The sequence below is a fragment of the Symphalangus syndactylus genome, chromosome 9 (assembly GCF_028878055.3).
Source record: "Symphalangus syndactylus isolate Jambi chromosome 9, NHGRI_mSymSyn1-v2.1_pri, whole genome shotgun sequence".
In the NCBI taxonomy this organism is placed as follows: Eukaryota; Metazoa; Chordata; class Mammalia; order Primates; family Hylobatidae; genus Symphalangus; species Symphalangus syndactylus.
In genome coordinates this window covers 58,667,438-58,680,688 of record NC_072431.2, presented here as the reverse complement: position 1 = coordinate 58,680,688, position 13,251 = coordinate 58,667,438, and the positions used below count along the sequence as shown (strand labels likewise).

Sequence of the window (13,251 nt, the reverse complement as noted above, 5' to 3'; positions counted from 1 at the left end):
CCCACCACCAGCATTAGGACTCCTTCCAATTCCTAGGGGGTTCGGAGGCAACAATATTTACTTAGGGATTGGGAGCGAGAGTGCTATTCCAACCTTCTTTGGTATTTGTAATTTCTTTTCCTTATTCTTTAATGAAAGTAGAGTCCAAGCAAAGTCCAAACCAACGTATAACCTGTCCTCCTTTACTCTAGATTCATTCAGCTTTTAGAGACCAGGCATTACCGAGCGGAGAGAGGGGAAACACCCTGGCTTCTCTTTGGCATATCAGCCCCTAGTTCTTGAGAGAGAAGGGCAGGGTGGTCTACTCACCATGTCTGTATCCTGCCGTTCTTCACTTGACTCATCCTGAATTTCTAACTCTTCTTCCTCATCCTCTTCCATAAGGCTGAGTCTGATGTAGGGGCAAAGAGACGGGCTTTTCAAAATGTTCTTTGAGGACCCCTGAGAGTTTCTCAGACACCCGGGGTGGGGGAAGTGGGGAGCAGTAAGTACAGCATAGTAGGTTTCCAGATAGAGCTCTGTGGCTAAAACAAGTCTAAAAAGTACCCACAGAGAGGCAATGGGTGAGACAGGAATCCCCTCACAGTGGGCAACAGATTTGAAGTGAAGACAGGAGATGATGAGAAAAGCTTACCGCATCAGCTGGTTGCCCAGACCAGGACCTGAAGGGTTGCGTGGAGTCTGGAAATACTGTGGACCCAAGAACCTTGACCTCTGGGTGCCTGCAAGGGGCTGACTGCTGGGAATGAAGCAGGATCAATGATGGGATAAAAATCAAGGGTAAGAAGAGGATGTCAGGCAGCTGGTGTTAATGGGGAGAAAAGCTCAGAGAGATGCATTTTAAAGCTAAAAAATGGAGAAGGATTAGAGAAGAACCCAATAATGAGGGAGTGCTACAGCAGGGAACCACGAAACAGAAACAGCAAGATGGAGGCAGCCAGAAACCAAACTGGGAACTCAGACACCCAGATTCCCTCCATGACCTCACCGCTGGGCAAAATCCAACTCTGAGCCATCTTCTTCCTCCATCTCTTTCAACCCCCACAGGGGCTGCCTGCTCTTCACGGCTGTGGAGGTGAGGGTGGGCGTGGGCGGGATGCTGTTCAGCTGCAGACTTTCTTCCTGGGATGAGGAGACTTCCTCTCTATTAGGCTTGGCAGGCCCTGCCAAGCAGATGCACACATTAACCACGGCCCAGGGCCTGCGACAGGTATGCTCTCTTTCCAAGACCTGCGCAGGATTTAGTAAGGGAAAGTCAAGCAAGAAGAGAATGGAAAACCTATACAGCCTCATTCTGTTGCCCTCAAATGGGCATAGCCCTATGAACTAAATACACAGCCCTGTGTACCAAAAAGTAAGGCTTAGAGAATTGTAGCTAGGCCTTGTCCAAGAAGAACTTGCTACACAGCCTAGAAAACAAGATGGAAAGATATATAAATACCCATTTCACAGATAAACTGTAACAGGTCAACAGGTGAACACAAATATGAGGGAGGGTTGGAGTCTCTAAGATTGAGAGATCTGAGTTAGCCAATGAAGACATTTGAGATCCTATCCAAGATTTCTGTGGTCAGAAAAAGCTTTAAATGGCAATAGAGTTTTGGTACCAGAGGTTAGAGTGGACGAATGAGGGCCAGGGAAGAACTGGAAAATGGGAGACAGGATTTTCTAAAAGCTAGAAAAAAATGAAGTGATTGCAATGCCAGTATAACTGATATGATATGAAGGGGGACTTATCTCCTGCAGAGATCGGAGAAGGTAGAGGAGGAGAAATAATCCAAAGATTCTCACTGCCTGAGAAAACCCAGGCAATACTATTTTAAAGCATCAGTCAAATTGACATTAACATCTGTTAACTGTAAACAGTCACACTCCCATTACCCTCCCTCTCCACTGAAAACCATAATCCCAAAGTGAGCTGCTATGGGTTTAAGCAGAGCGCTACAGAAAACAGGGAAGAGCCATATCCCTGGACTTGGATTCCCAGAGAGGAAACCTTGGGGCCCCAGGTGTGTCCTCCTGATCTCCCTGAGCTATTAATGGTGTGATGCCTGAGGGCTGGGCCCTTGAGTCTCTCCTCTTCTCCATCTTCACTGGCTTCCCCAGCCACTCAGGTTCGTGTCCTTAAATATCACCTATACTCTGCCACATCCCAAAGGGATCTCAAGCCTTCAGCTCTCCCCTGAACTCCATCTTAACAGCCCCCACGGTTTGTTCAACATCTCCACCTGTAATCCCGTGGCCAACACCAATGCCCCAACCTTCCCCCACAGCTATCTTCACTCTCTGCCTTCCCCATCTCAGATACTGTCAACTCCATCCTTCTGTGAGGCCAAAATCCTTGGAGCCATCCTCAACTGCTCTTTTTGTCTTATATCCCACATCCAGTTTGTCAGAAAAGCCTATTAGAGATACCTTGAAAATGCACCCAGAATCTGGCCGTTTCTCGGCACCTCCACCATTGCCCCTGGCCTAAGAAGCTCTCTTATCTTGAATCTTGGGCTGGATTCCTACAACAGCCACAACCTCCCTGCTGGTCTCCCAGCTTCTAGCCTTCCCCCATCTCCTGTCGTTTTCAACACAGCAGCCAGAAGGATCCTTTAAAAACAGAGGTTGTTCCTGTCGTTCCTCTGCTCAAAATCCTCCAATGGTTTCCTACTGCACTCAGAGTAAAAGCCAGTCTCTGCTTTAGATGCTCTGGGATCCTGCACCCTCTTTGGTCTCCTGTCCTACAACCTGCATTCTGGCCATAATGGTCTTCTCTGCTGTTTCTTGAACATTCCAGGAACATTCTCCCCATCTCCTCGTGGCCTCAGGACTGGCTGCTTCCTTTGGTATGCTATTCTGATACACACTAAGCACCCTCACCTGTTAAAAAAATTCACTGGGAGGCCAATAGGCTGAAATGGCTCCTGCATTTTGGGTTCCTAAGTCAGCAAACTGAAACTCAACTCAGAGTGAAAGTGTTGTGTGTAACCTAGGAGCAGGAAACTTAAGCTTAACCAGTCAGAAACTACCAACTAACCTCTAACAAGAGATTTATGGTCAACCTCTAAATATGAACTTTCCACTCTAACCAATCAAATATTTTCTGTCTTGCTCCCACAGACACCTTACAAGTGTCTCCTATGGTTTCCTCAGTGGTGGCGCCCTGAATTGCTTGCAGTCTGCCACTGCCTGATTGATAAATTGCTGAATGCTAAATTAAACCTATTAAAATTGTAATGTGCCTAAGTGTATCTTTTAACTTATTTTTTAGGCTTTTTGCCCAACATTTGTGTTCTTGAGTCTTCCCTTGATCAGTCTTTGTAAGACTGCAATCCCCACTCCGCCAGCATTCCTCACACTCCTCCCTGCTTTTTTTGCCATAGCATTTACTACTGACACTCTCTAAAGAAAGAGATTTTTAGCTTTTTTGTTCACTGTTGTATTCCCAGCACACGGTGCTCAGTATCCATTGAATGAATAAAAACAATGTCTTCAGTTTTATCTTGTCTTCACAAACCCTACGCTTTAGGCAGAGCGATCTATGTACCTCCATGCTTCGCCCAGCCACAGCCTTCTACACTTTTCTTGTGCTATTCTGCCAGCCCATGATGCTCCTCCTTCCTCTGTTCAGCTTATACAAATCTTACTTATTTTTTAAGCTCCAGCAATTCCATCTTCTTGGTAAAGCTCTCATCATTCTCTGAATTCTACAGCATTCACTTGTACAAGCCCTCAGGCAGTTATTGGCAATTGTTCATAATTCGAGTTTTCCATAATTAAAATTTCCCCCTTTCCTATTAGATAATAAACTGCTGGAGGATTCTTCATGGCCCCTAAAACACTGAACATACTATCTTGCATATAGTAGGTCCTTAACAAATATGTATTAGTTAATTGATTAAAGCAGAGTTTCCTGGTGGTATAAGATATAATTTTAGGTGGTACGCAGAAGACAACAAAAAGAAATCACACCGCATCTCACACTATATACAAAAATTAACTCAAACTGGATCACAAATCTAACTTAAGAGCTAAAACTATAATTCTTTTTTTTTTTCTGAGACAATATCTCACTCTTTCGCCCAGGCTGGAGTGCAGTGGCACAATCTCGGCTCACTGCAAGCTCTGCCTCCTAGGTTCATGCCATTCTCCTGCCTCAGCCTCCCGAGTAGCTGGGACTAAAGGCGCCTGCCACCACACCCCGGCTAATTTTTTGTATTTTTAGTAGAGATGGGGTTTCACTATGTTAGCCAGGATGGTCTTGATCTCCTGACCTCATGATCCACCCGCCTCAGCCTCCCAAAGTGCTGGGATTACAGGCGTGAGCCACCGTGCCCGGCCTATGAAGCTGCTTTTTAAAAAGCAAAGAAAAAACCTTAGGCAGCCAGGCACAGTGGCTCACGCCTGTAATCCCAGCACTTTGGGAGGCTGAGGCAGGCAGATCACGAGGTCAGGAGATCAAGACCATCCTGGCTAACACGCTGAAAACCCATCTCTACAAAAAATTCAAAAAAAAGTGGCCGGGCGTGGTGGCGGGTGCCTGTAGTCCCAGCTACTCGGGAGGCTGAGGCAGGAGAATGGCGTGAACCTGGGAGGCAGAGCTTGCAGTGAGCCGAGATCGTGCCACTGCACTCCAGCCTGGGCAACAGAGCAAGACTCCGTCTCAAAAAATAAACAAAAACAAAAACAAAACTTTAGGCAACTTATAAGACAACAGGTGATCTGAAGGTAAAAAACAATGAAGGTTGTGTAAAAGTGTCTAAAATTTCGAAAATAATGGAATACAAGATGTTGAGGAGGGTACTCTGAATGTATAGATTTCTTAGTTCAATATTTGGTTTTATCATCAGTTTCTATTTCATTTTTTTTTTTTTTTTTGAGATAGAGTCTTGCTCTGTCACCCAGGCTGGGGTGCAGTGGCACAATCTCAGCTCATGGCAACTTTTGCCTCCCGGGTTCAAGCAATTCTCCTGCCTCAGCCTCCTGAGTAGTTGGGATTACAGGTGTGTGCCACCATGCCTGGCTAATTTTTGTATTTTTTTTTTGTTTTTTTGTTTTTTTTTTGTGAGACGGAGTCTCGCTCTGTCGCCCAGGCTGGAGTGCAGAGGCACAATCTCGGCTCACTGCAAGCTCCGCCTCCCGGGTTCACGCCATTCTCCTGCCTCAGCCTCTCCGAGTAGCTGGGACTACAGGCGCCCGCCACCACGCCCGGCTAATTTTTTTGTATTTTTAGTAGAGACGGGGTTTCACCGTGGTCTCGATCTCCTGACCTCGTGATCCACCCGCCTCGGCCTCCCAAAGTGCTGGGATTACAAGCGTGAGCCACCGCACCTGGCCTAATTTTTGTATTTTTAGTAGAGACGGGGTTTCACCATCTTGGCCAGGCTGGTCTCGAACGCCTGACCTCGTGATCCGCCCGCCTCAGCATCCCAAAGTGCTGGGATTGCAGGCATGAGCCACGACGCCTGGCCCTCTATTTGATTTTTAATACAGGTTTTCAGTTGACTAGATAAACCTTGAAAGAAATTAATACCCTGAATGACAGTAGATGCTCAATGAAATATTTGACAAAATAAGTTTGCAGGAAGCCAAAGACCACCTGCTGGGCACCCCCATACCCACACACAGCACTCTACCTTCAATGCGCCTCCTCTTAGAGCTGGGGAGGACCTGAGGGCTGGTCTCTGCTGTGTTCTCCACAGGGCTGAGGGAGTGGCAGTAGGTGGTGACTGGGCCCCAGGGACGGCCAGGTGCCTGGGAGACATGCTGCAGGCACTTTTCTAGATAGGACAGTCTAAGAAAGAGGTAGAACCAAAAGGCTGAAGGGGCTACTGGGCCCTCAGCAGGCCCTTCCCTAATCCACATCTCTATCCACCCACCAACTTACAAAAGCTGCTTATCCTGATGGAAGAGTCGGGGGGAAAACTCTGAAAGGAGCTCCAGGAATGCCAGATTTGGAGGCTGATTGGAGGAGCCAGCTGGAGGAAGCTCAGACAAGGAGAACTTGATGCCTTCCCTTGGTTGGGCAGAATTCTTTTAGGAAGAAAGTCTCTTCCCACTTCCCTCCCAGGGCTGAGCTATCCTGTCCAAATGCACCCTCCCCGTCCCCAGCTTGTCTCCAAAGGCATACCCACCACTAACCTGACTGCTATGCCTTGACACACATACCCTCCCTCCGAGACCTCCCTCCAAGACCTCGTTCCCAGCCCTCCCTGGACACAACCTCCAACCAATACTTCCTACTTGTGTAGCATGACCACAAGGTCACGGTTCTGCAGCTGCTGGGGTCCAAAACTCAAGGCAAACCTCCGGGCCAGGTCCCTCATCTCGATGAAGGCAGGAAGCTCATTCAGGCCCTGGGGCCCATGCTCCTGCAGCAGTTCTGTGTACAGCTGTGTCCAGGAGACATGGTGCATGTGGGAAAGGGAGGAACATGGCGGAAACAGAGAAGTCCAGCATTCTCTTCTCTACTCAGAAATTCCAAAGGCCTTGGGACACCATCTACTACTTTTACTCTTTCTTTCCTTTTAGGGAACTCCCCTGATACTAATCCCTGCAGCAAACAAAGCCCATCACCTCTACTCTGTAACATTAAATAAAAACGTCTATAGTAACTGAAGGAGGCTGAGAGAGAACAGACTGAAAAATAATTAGGAACTCCCTATCACTTCCTTGTTGGCGTTCCAATGTCCTGATAAGTTACTATTGATGGGGTTGCCTAGTCAGTTTAAAAAAAAATACTTCCCAAGGGTCTACTAAGAATGAAGGAAACTATCATGTAAAGAGTCAAAACAAGAAAAGTTACTGCTCTGAAGGATCTTACATTCTGAGTGGCTGAGGGTAGACAGAGACTTGGGGACAACATGTCCTTAAGGCAGAAGGGCGCACCTGCTTGAGGCTCAGCAGCAGGATTCGGGAACAATGACTTCGGTCAATCTGCCTTGCTCTAGTTAATGTTTCCTTGATAATGTCACCATAGTCATTGTAGAACTGAGGGGAAAGAGTGGGGAAGGTAATGTCTGACTGGTGGAAAAGATAGTCACATCCCTAATCATGTCTCCCTCCCAAACTGCCTTAGGTAGGAAACACGAACTGAAGCATAAAATAATTCAGACTAGACTTCATCTCTAATCAACAGGTGCAAAGCCCAAAATAAATAAGAGTTTTGGTAAACAAATAATGAGGCCGGGTGCGGTGGCTCACACCTGTAATCCCAGCACTTTGGGAGGCCGAGACTGGCGGATCACGAGGTCAGGAGATCGAGACCATCCTGGCTAATACGGTGAAACCCCATCTCTACTAAAAATACAAAAAATTAGCCGGGCATGTTGGTGGGCACCTGTAGTCCCAGCTACTCTGGAGGCTGGGGCAGGAGAATGGCGTGAACTCGGGAGGCGGAGCTTGCAGTGAGCCGAGATCGTGCCACTGCACTCCAGCCTGGTTGACACAGCGAGATTCCGTCTCAAAAAAACAAAAACAAAAACAAAACAAAAAACAAATAATGAAACAGGCCAGGCACGGTGGCTCACGCCTATAATCCGAGCAATTTGGGAGACCAAGTTGGGCGGATCACAAGGTCAGGAGATGGAGACCATCCTGGCGATGGTGAAACCCTGTCTTTACTAAAACTATAAAAATTAGCTGGGCGTGGCAGTGCGTGCCTGTAATCCCAGCTACTTGGGAGGCTGAGGCAGGAGAATTGCTTGAACCCCGGGAGGCAGAGGTTGCAGTGAGCTGAGATAGTGCCACTGCACTCTAGCCTGGCGACAGAGCTAGACTCCATCTCGAAAAAAAAAAAAAAGACAAACACTGACCCAAGCCCAATTCTTGGAGAAGAGAAGTAAGCCTGACAGTGCCCTCTCACACATCACTGACACCTTCACTATTTGTCTCTCCCCAACTACAATGGAAGCTCTACTAAATAGGAACTGTGTACTTTGTTCACTGCTGTGGCCTTAGCTCCTGGAATGGTGCTTGGCACACAGCAGGTGCTCAATAAGCATAAATCAATACTGGTGGGTTGAGGAAACTGGGGCACCTATCTAGGTATCTTGTGAGGACTGATCCCTCTTTTATTCTTTTTTCCTTCTTATGTTACCCCATTCCATAGACTGGGGTCACAGAAAAATAAATATTTCTGGACAGGAAGAATAAGCTATTTCCCCTCCAGTGAATTTCTTCACAGCTTTTTCTCCATAATTATTTACTATTAAGTCTCTTTTCTTTGTCCCCTTATTCTGAACTCCCAGTGCCTTTCCCTCCTATTTCTCCTTTAAGCTTGATACCATTGGATATCCCCCACCTGTAGTGCTATTATGTTTGAAATCATGGCTGTGCTCAACTTGCTCCCTTCTCTTTTATTTCTGTAGGGCCTTGCTGTACCTTGTTGTAGTGTTTGAAAACATCTGAGGCTGCATCCATCTCCAGCACTCCATAAAGCAACAGCTTGCAGAACCCGGCCAGGAGGCGGCGCCGCTGGTGTAGCCGCTCTATCTGTAAATGATCCTCCTGGGAATCACCTGGCTCACATGGAAGGCAGAAGGGAATCACAGACTTAGGCTTCCTGCCCTATATTTCTGAGCCACACCCAAGCCCCAGCCCTTACTGAGCCCCAGGTATAGAGTCACTGCACCACTGCCCAGGTCTCCCGGCTGGATGAAGACGTGGTCCATGAGGAAGCTGGCTAGCTCAGACTGGAGAGTAGCTTCAGGAAAAAAGACAAGTGGCCTAAGGAAATCACGGCCCCCAACAATCATCTGAGGGCTAAAGATGAGAAGTAGATCACTTAATAAGACAAAAGCCTGTAGGGGGAAAAGAAAGGATGTTTAAAAGGACAGAATGTTTCCCAAGGTAGAAATGACACTGTCAATTTCTCCTTGGAATGGAGGCAGGGATACCTGCCTTGTTGCTCCCACTTGAGTCAGTACTCACCTGCTCCTGGATCTCAGTATCCACATCTGAGAGGCAACTCTGGCAGAGTTCACAGAAGGCCACCATTCTGTCCCTCAAACTCGACAGCTGCTTCTGTGGGCACAGTGGCTTGAAGGGGAAGAATGAAGACACAGACTCCTCTGTTCCCATTATCCCATCTAAGACCCACACTCACCTGGGAAGCATCTGATTTAGAAATGTGGGTTAGTGTCCAGAGAATGGAAAAATAGACAAGAGTCAAGGCTGGCAGGATAACCTGTAACAACAAAGGGTTTGAAAAATGAGGTTTGGGTCAGGAGAGGGAGAGACAGATAGTCAGAAACACACCAGTGAAGAGGAGAGAAAATGAGTAAGGGGAGAGCTAATTCCTTTTCCAGTGGAAAATGAATGATATTCTGGACATTCTTCAGAGGCTTCTACAAGAAGTAGAAATGTCACCGCTCCCTAATTTACTCTACGTCTCCTAGAATCCCTCAATATTATCCTTGGCATCCAGGAAATCCAAGAAGACGCTGGAAGTAGAGTCCACCTTCTAAGAGAGGAATGTAAGAGGAGACCCCCACCCACCTGATCTTCCTCGCTTTGTCCACTCCATGCACTGAGACTTGAAGCACCTAGTGGCCACCTAGAACGTAGGTCCTTAAAATCTAGCCCCCCAGCCCCCAACCCATATCTAGCCTGTCCACTCACCTGGTGAGGAACCTCTCCTGTGTCCACAGCCTTCTGCAGGAGTTGGTAACATGGCTCATAGAGCTCCCAGCGAGTCAGGTCATGAGCACTTTGGGGGAGAAAGGGGAATGTTATACTGGAAAAGAACAGAGGGAACCAACTCCACAGACACCAGTAAAAACGGGATGGGGAAGAGGAGGAAAACCACTCACTTGTAGAAGGCAGAGAGGCGTTTCAGAGTGGCTGCCAGATTATATACTTCATCCTCATCTAGGAAGGATGACTGAGAAGGAAAGAAGATCCACAATAGCATTTCCCCCAGAACTCATCAGTCCACATCCCCCATCTTGCAGCCCCTCCTACCCTTGTTTGGGGTGTCCCATTGTCCAGCCCCAGCTCCTACCTGTAACAGCTCTTCAAGCTCCTGCTGGAAGCGGTCAGTCAGCAAATCTACTAGCTGGCTGCGGGCAAAGTCCGCCCGGCTGAAGAAAGTGAATTCGGGATTACAGAGCAGGTAGAGGGCATGCGCCCCAGCCTCAAGCACCGCTGGCTCTGCATGCTTCACTACCACCTCCTGGAGTTGCTGCAGGAACAGCTCCAGGTGCTGAGAAGAAAAGGCAGAAGATGGTGTGCTGTGGGGATGGAGGAGGACACTCTTCTGGAGGGAAGTGGAAAGGGGTTAAAAGCATTAAACTTCAAGGATAAGATGCCTAAGAAAAGGCTTGCTGATTTTTCTGGAATCCAAGTTCCTGGGAAAAAAAGATACTGGCAATAGAACCCTTTGGCCCCGGCAGGCAAGCAGCAAGGTATAGGAAATCTGTCTCCCTACCTTCTCCAAGCGCCCAGTGCAGTAGATGTGGAGGTCAAAGCAGCTGAGAAGCTGGAGCAGGGGAGTGACCTTCTCTGCATCAGCTGAGAACTGTGATGATTGACAGGGAGGCCTCCTTACAAGCTGACACATTGCTAATTCCTACTTCCACCCCCATAGAGGCCATTTCCTTTCACTTCTCTTGGTGTGATGCTGAGTGGAGGGGCAGCGGTACCTTGGCCAGGAGCTGGGGCAGCAGGGGGATGAGATGCTCAGTCAACTTCACCCTGTCATCGGCTTGGGTCTTGCGCTCCTTAGAGGTTAAGCCCTGGAATGAGAGTCACTTGGGGGTGGGGGAGGTGTAGAGAAACACTGGTGCAGGGGGTGTGTGTAATCCTCCTCCCCGTGACCTTATCTGCCTGGAAAGAAAAGAGAACTCGGTAGCTCCCATGAGATTTCTTTTTTTCTGAAAATGAAACTCCTTTTTTTTTTTCGAGACAGAGTCTCGCTCTGTCGCCCAGGCTGGAGTGCAGTGGCGTGATCTCGGCTCACTGCAAGCTCCGCCTCCCAGGTTCACGCCATTCTCCTGCCTCAGCCTCCCAAGTAGCTGGGACTACAGGTGCCCGCTACCACGCCCAGCTAATTTTTTTTTTTTTTGTATTTTTAGTAGAGACAGGGTTTCACTGTGTCAGCCAGGATGGTCTCGATCTCCTGACCTCATGATCTGCCTGCCTCAGCCTCCCAAAGTGCTGGGATTATAGGCGTAAGCCACCACGCCTGACCCTTTTTTCTGGAAATGAAATTCTTTAAAGGGTAGAAGGAGCACCCTAACTCCAGCCTGGGGGGTAAGGATGCACAATGCCTGTCAGGATTGAGTACTGCTGACCTACCCACTCTACCCTCACACCATACCTTCCTCCCAGTGACCCGGCCCACAGGCGGGTGCCCCTCTGAAGCTTGCCGGGCACTGGACACAAGGATTTCTATCAGTGTGCTCTCCTGCACATCACCCAGGTCTGGAGTGCCAGAAGGATCAAAAACATAGAATCAAAGATTAGCCACCTTCCAACTCCAAGTTCCCCCCACCCGATGCCACCATTGCTGCCTTGTACAAGTGAAGCAAGCAATCCCTCCCAGTTTCACCCTAGGAGGTGGAAGGTCCCTGTCCCTGGCTCCATGTGGCACATACTCTGGTTCTTCTCCAGGAGCAGGCTTGTCAGACTCTCCCAGTCCTTCAGCTGAGCCCCTGCACAGTCCCACAGACTGTCTACTAAGTAAGCAGCGTGGTCATGGAGCTAGGGAAGAAGGTGCATGGGGAGTTAGTGATGGCATGTTAAAAATACCCTAGGAAGTGGTTACTGATTAAATATCGCTCTCCTTCCTACAGTGTCCACCCCCATCCTTCTCCATTTGTCTTTTTTTTTTTTTTTTCAATAGAGACAGGGTCTCACTGTGTTGCCCAGGCTGGTCTCAAACTCCTGGGCTCAAAGGATCCTCCCACCTCAGCCTCTCAAAGTGCTGGGCTTATAGGCGTGAGCCACCAACCCCAGCCCACTTGTAGGTCCTATGCACAACAGCCAGACTTCTCTCTGTGTATGTCACCTCGCTCTCCACAAAGAAGGACAGCAGGAGCTGGAAGAAAGTCCTCTGGGCGCCTGGGCTCTGGCGTCGCTCTCTTCCACCCATCGTTCTTATCTCGCACTCAGGGTAGAAGAGTCTGGTGGAATGGACACAAGGAAAGGGCTCAGCACAAGAGGAAACGAGGTGTAACGACCACAGAGGGAGGAGATGGCCCAAGGAGATGATAAAGGAAAAGGAGGTGCAGAGCTAAGGAAAGCCCCAAGGAGCTGTGAGAAGAAAGGAGACACCAGAGAGACTTCCACAGAGATGGAGAGGCCTTAGGTAGGGCAGCAGCAGATGCAGGAGAGAAACCGAGAGCGCGGTGTTAAAGAAACATAAAAGAAGCTCCACTCACTTCCAGTACAGAAATTCGCCTGCGGCAGAGGCCAGGCCTCGATTACAGGCATACACAACGGGGTAGACGCTTTCACAGTCCGCGTCCGTCAGCACCCCTTCCATGTTCCTGCCCACAGAAAAGCAGAAAGAGTGTGTGAATAGGGACATTGTCTTCTGGCACAACCAAGGCTAGAAACAAAAAGAGGCAAAAACAACAAAGACATAACTCACAAATAACTTCTAAATGAAGAGTGGAAGACAAAGGAGTATGGGGAGTTAGAGAAGACAGAAATATTCCCCCCTCGACATACTGCAACTCAGGAATGACCTCAGTCAACCTGCACAGATGGAAGAGTCAGCTATGACAGGTGGAGGGAGATGACCCTGGAAGGGCAGAGGTCTGAGACACTGGCCTCCCCTCTTCCCAGGACTCACTTAAGGATAAGTATCAGTAATCTGACAGCCTCCACTGCCACATCGTACTCTCTGTCCATGACCATGGAAACCATCCGGTCCTGCAGAAAGGAGAAAGTCACTCAATATCTCATTACACCCATTCCAAACATTCTATTCTCTTAGAATCAGAGACTCCTAAAGAGAGTGCCTACGTAGAGGCAGATGCTGGGATAGCCAAGACATCTTAGAGCATGAGAGGTAGAAAGATACAAGGTGGGGAAATGGGAACTACGACAAAGAGCCAAGCCATGGAGCGCCACCCATTTTACCTTGAAGCGGCTGGTGAAGAGCTCCAGGCGTGTGGTCAGGTCCCGGTTACCGTACAGCCCTTTCAGGGCCTTCACGCACTTCAGGCGGACTTCTCGGTGCTGGTGAGGAGGGAAAACCAGGAGAATGGAAATAAGACCAACCACACTCTACTCGCCCCTACTGAGTCTCCAGAC

At 48.5% G+C, this 13,251-nt stretch overlaps 1 protein-coding gene across 6 annotated transcripts in view; it reads right to left on the bottom strand.

Moving 5' to 3' along the window:
* STAG3 (STAG3 cohesin complex component) overlaps positions 1-13,251 on the bottom strand; it is a 36,000-nt gene that overhangs the window by 2,192 nt on the left and 20,557 nt on the right. For 3 of the 6 annotated variants that reach the window (XM_055292545.2, XM_055292546.2, XM_055292543.2), the window contains 22 exons: positions 13,078-13,176; positions 12,788-12,867; positions 12,372-12,479; positions 11,999-12,113; positions 11,586-11,691; positions 11,309-11,412; positions 10,632-10,724; positions 10,418-10,507; positions 9,992-10,192; positions 9,801-9,871; positions 9,610-9,697; positions 9,095-9,175; positions 8,920-9,012; positions 8,621-8,789; positions 8,371-8,507; positions 6,877-6,978; positions 6,232-6,380; positions 5,876-6,004; positions 5,625-5,782; positions 989-1,163; positions 635-739; positions 310-391 (listed from right to left, as the gene is read on the bottom strand). In XM_055292545.2, the coding sequence (XP_055148520.1) occupies positions 310-391; positions 635-739; positions 989-1,163; positions 5,625-5,782; positions 5,876-6,004; positions 6,232-6,380; positions 6,877-6,978; positions 8,371-8,507; positions 8,621-8,789; positions 8,920-9,012; positions 9,095-9,175; positions 9,610-9,697; positions 9,801-9,871; positions 9,992-10,192; positions 10,418-10,507; positions 10,632-10,724; positions 11,309-11,412; positions 11,586-11,691; positions 11,999-12,113; positions 12,372-12,479; positions 12,788-12,867; positions 13,078-13,176 (2,535 nt within the window). The remainder of the gene's footprint in view (positions 1-309; positions 392-634; positions 740-988; positions 1,164-5,624; positions 5,783-5,875; positions 6,005-6,231; positions 6,381-6,876; positions 6,979-8,370; positions 8,508-8,620; positions 8,790-8,919; positions 9,013-9,094; positions 9,176-9,609; positions 9,698-9,800; positions 9,872-9,991; positions 10,193-10,417; positions 10,508-10,631; positions 10,725-11,308; positions 11,413-11,585; positions 11,692-11,998; positions 12,114-12,371; positions 12,480-12,787; positions 12,868-13,077; positions 13,177-13,251) is intronic. The other 3 variants (XM_055292547.2, XM_055292548.2, XM_055292544.2) reach the window with 1 other exon arrangement.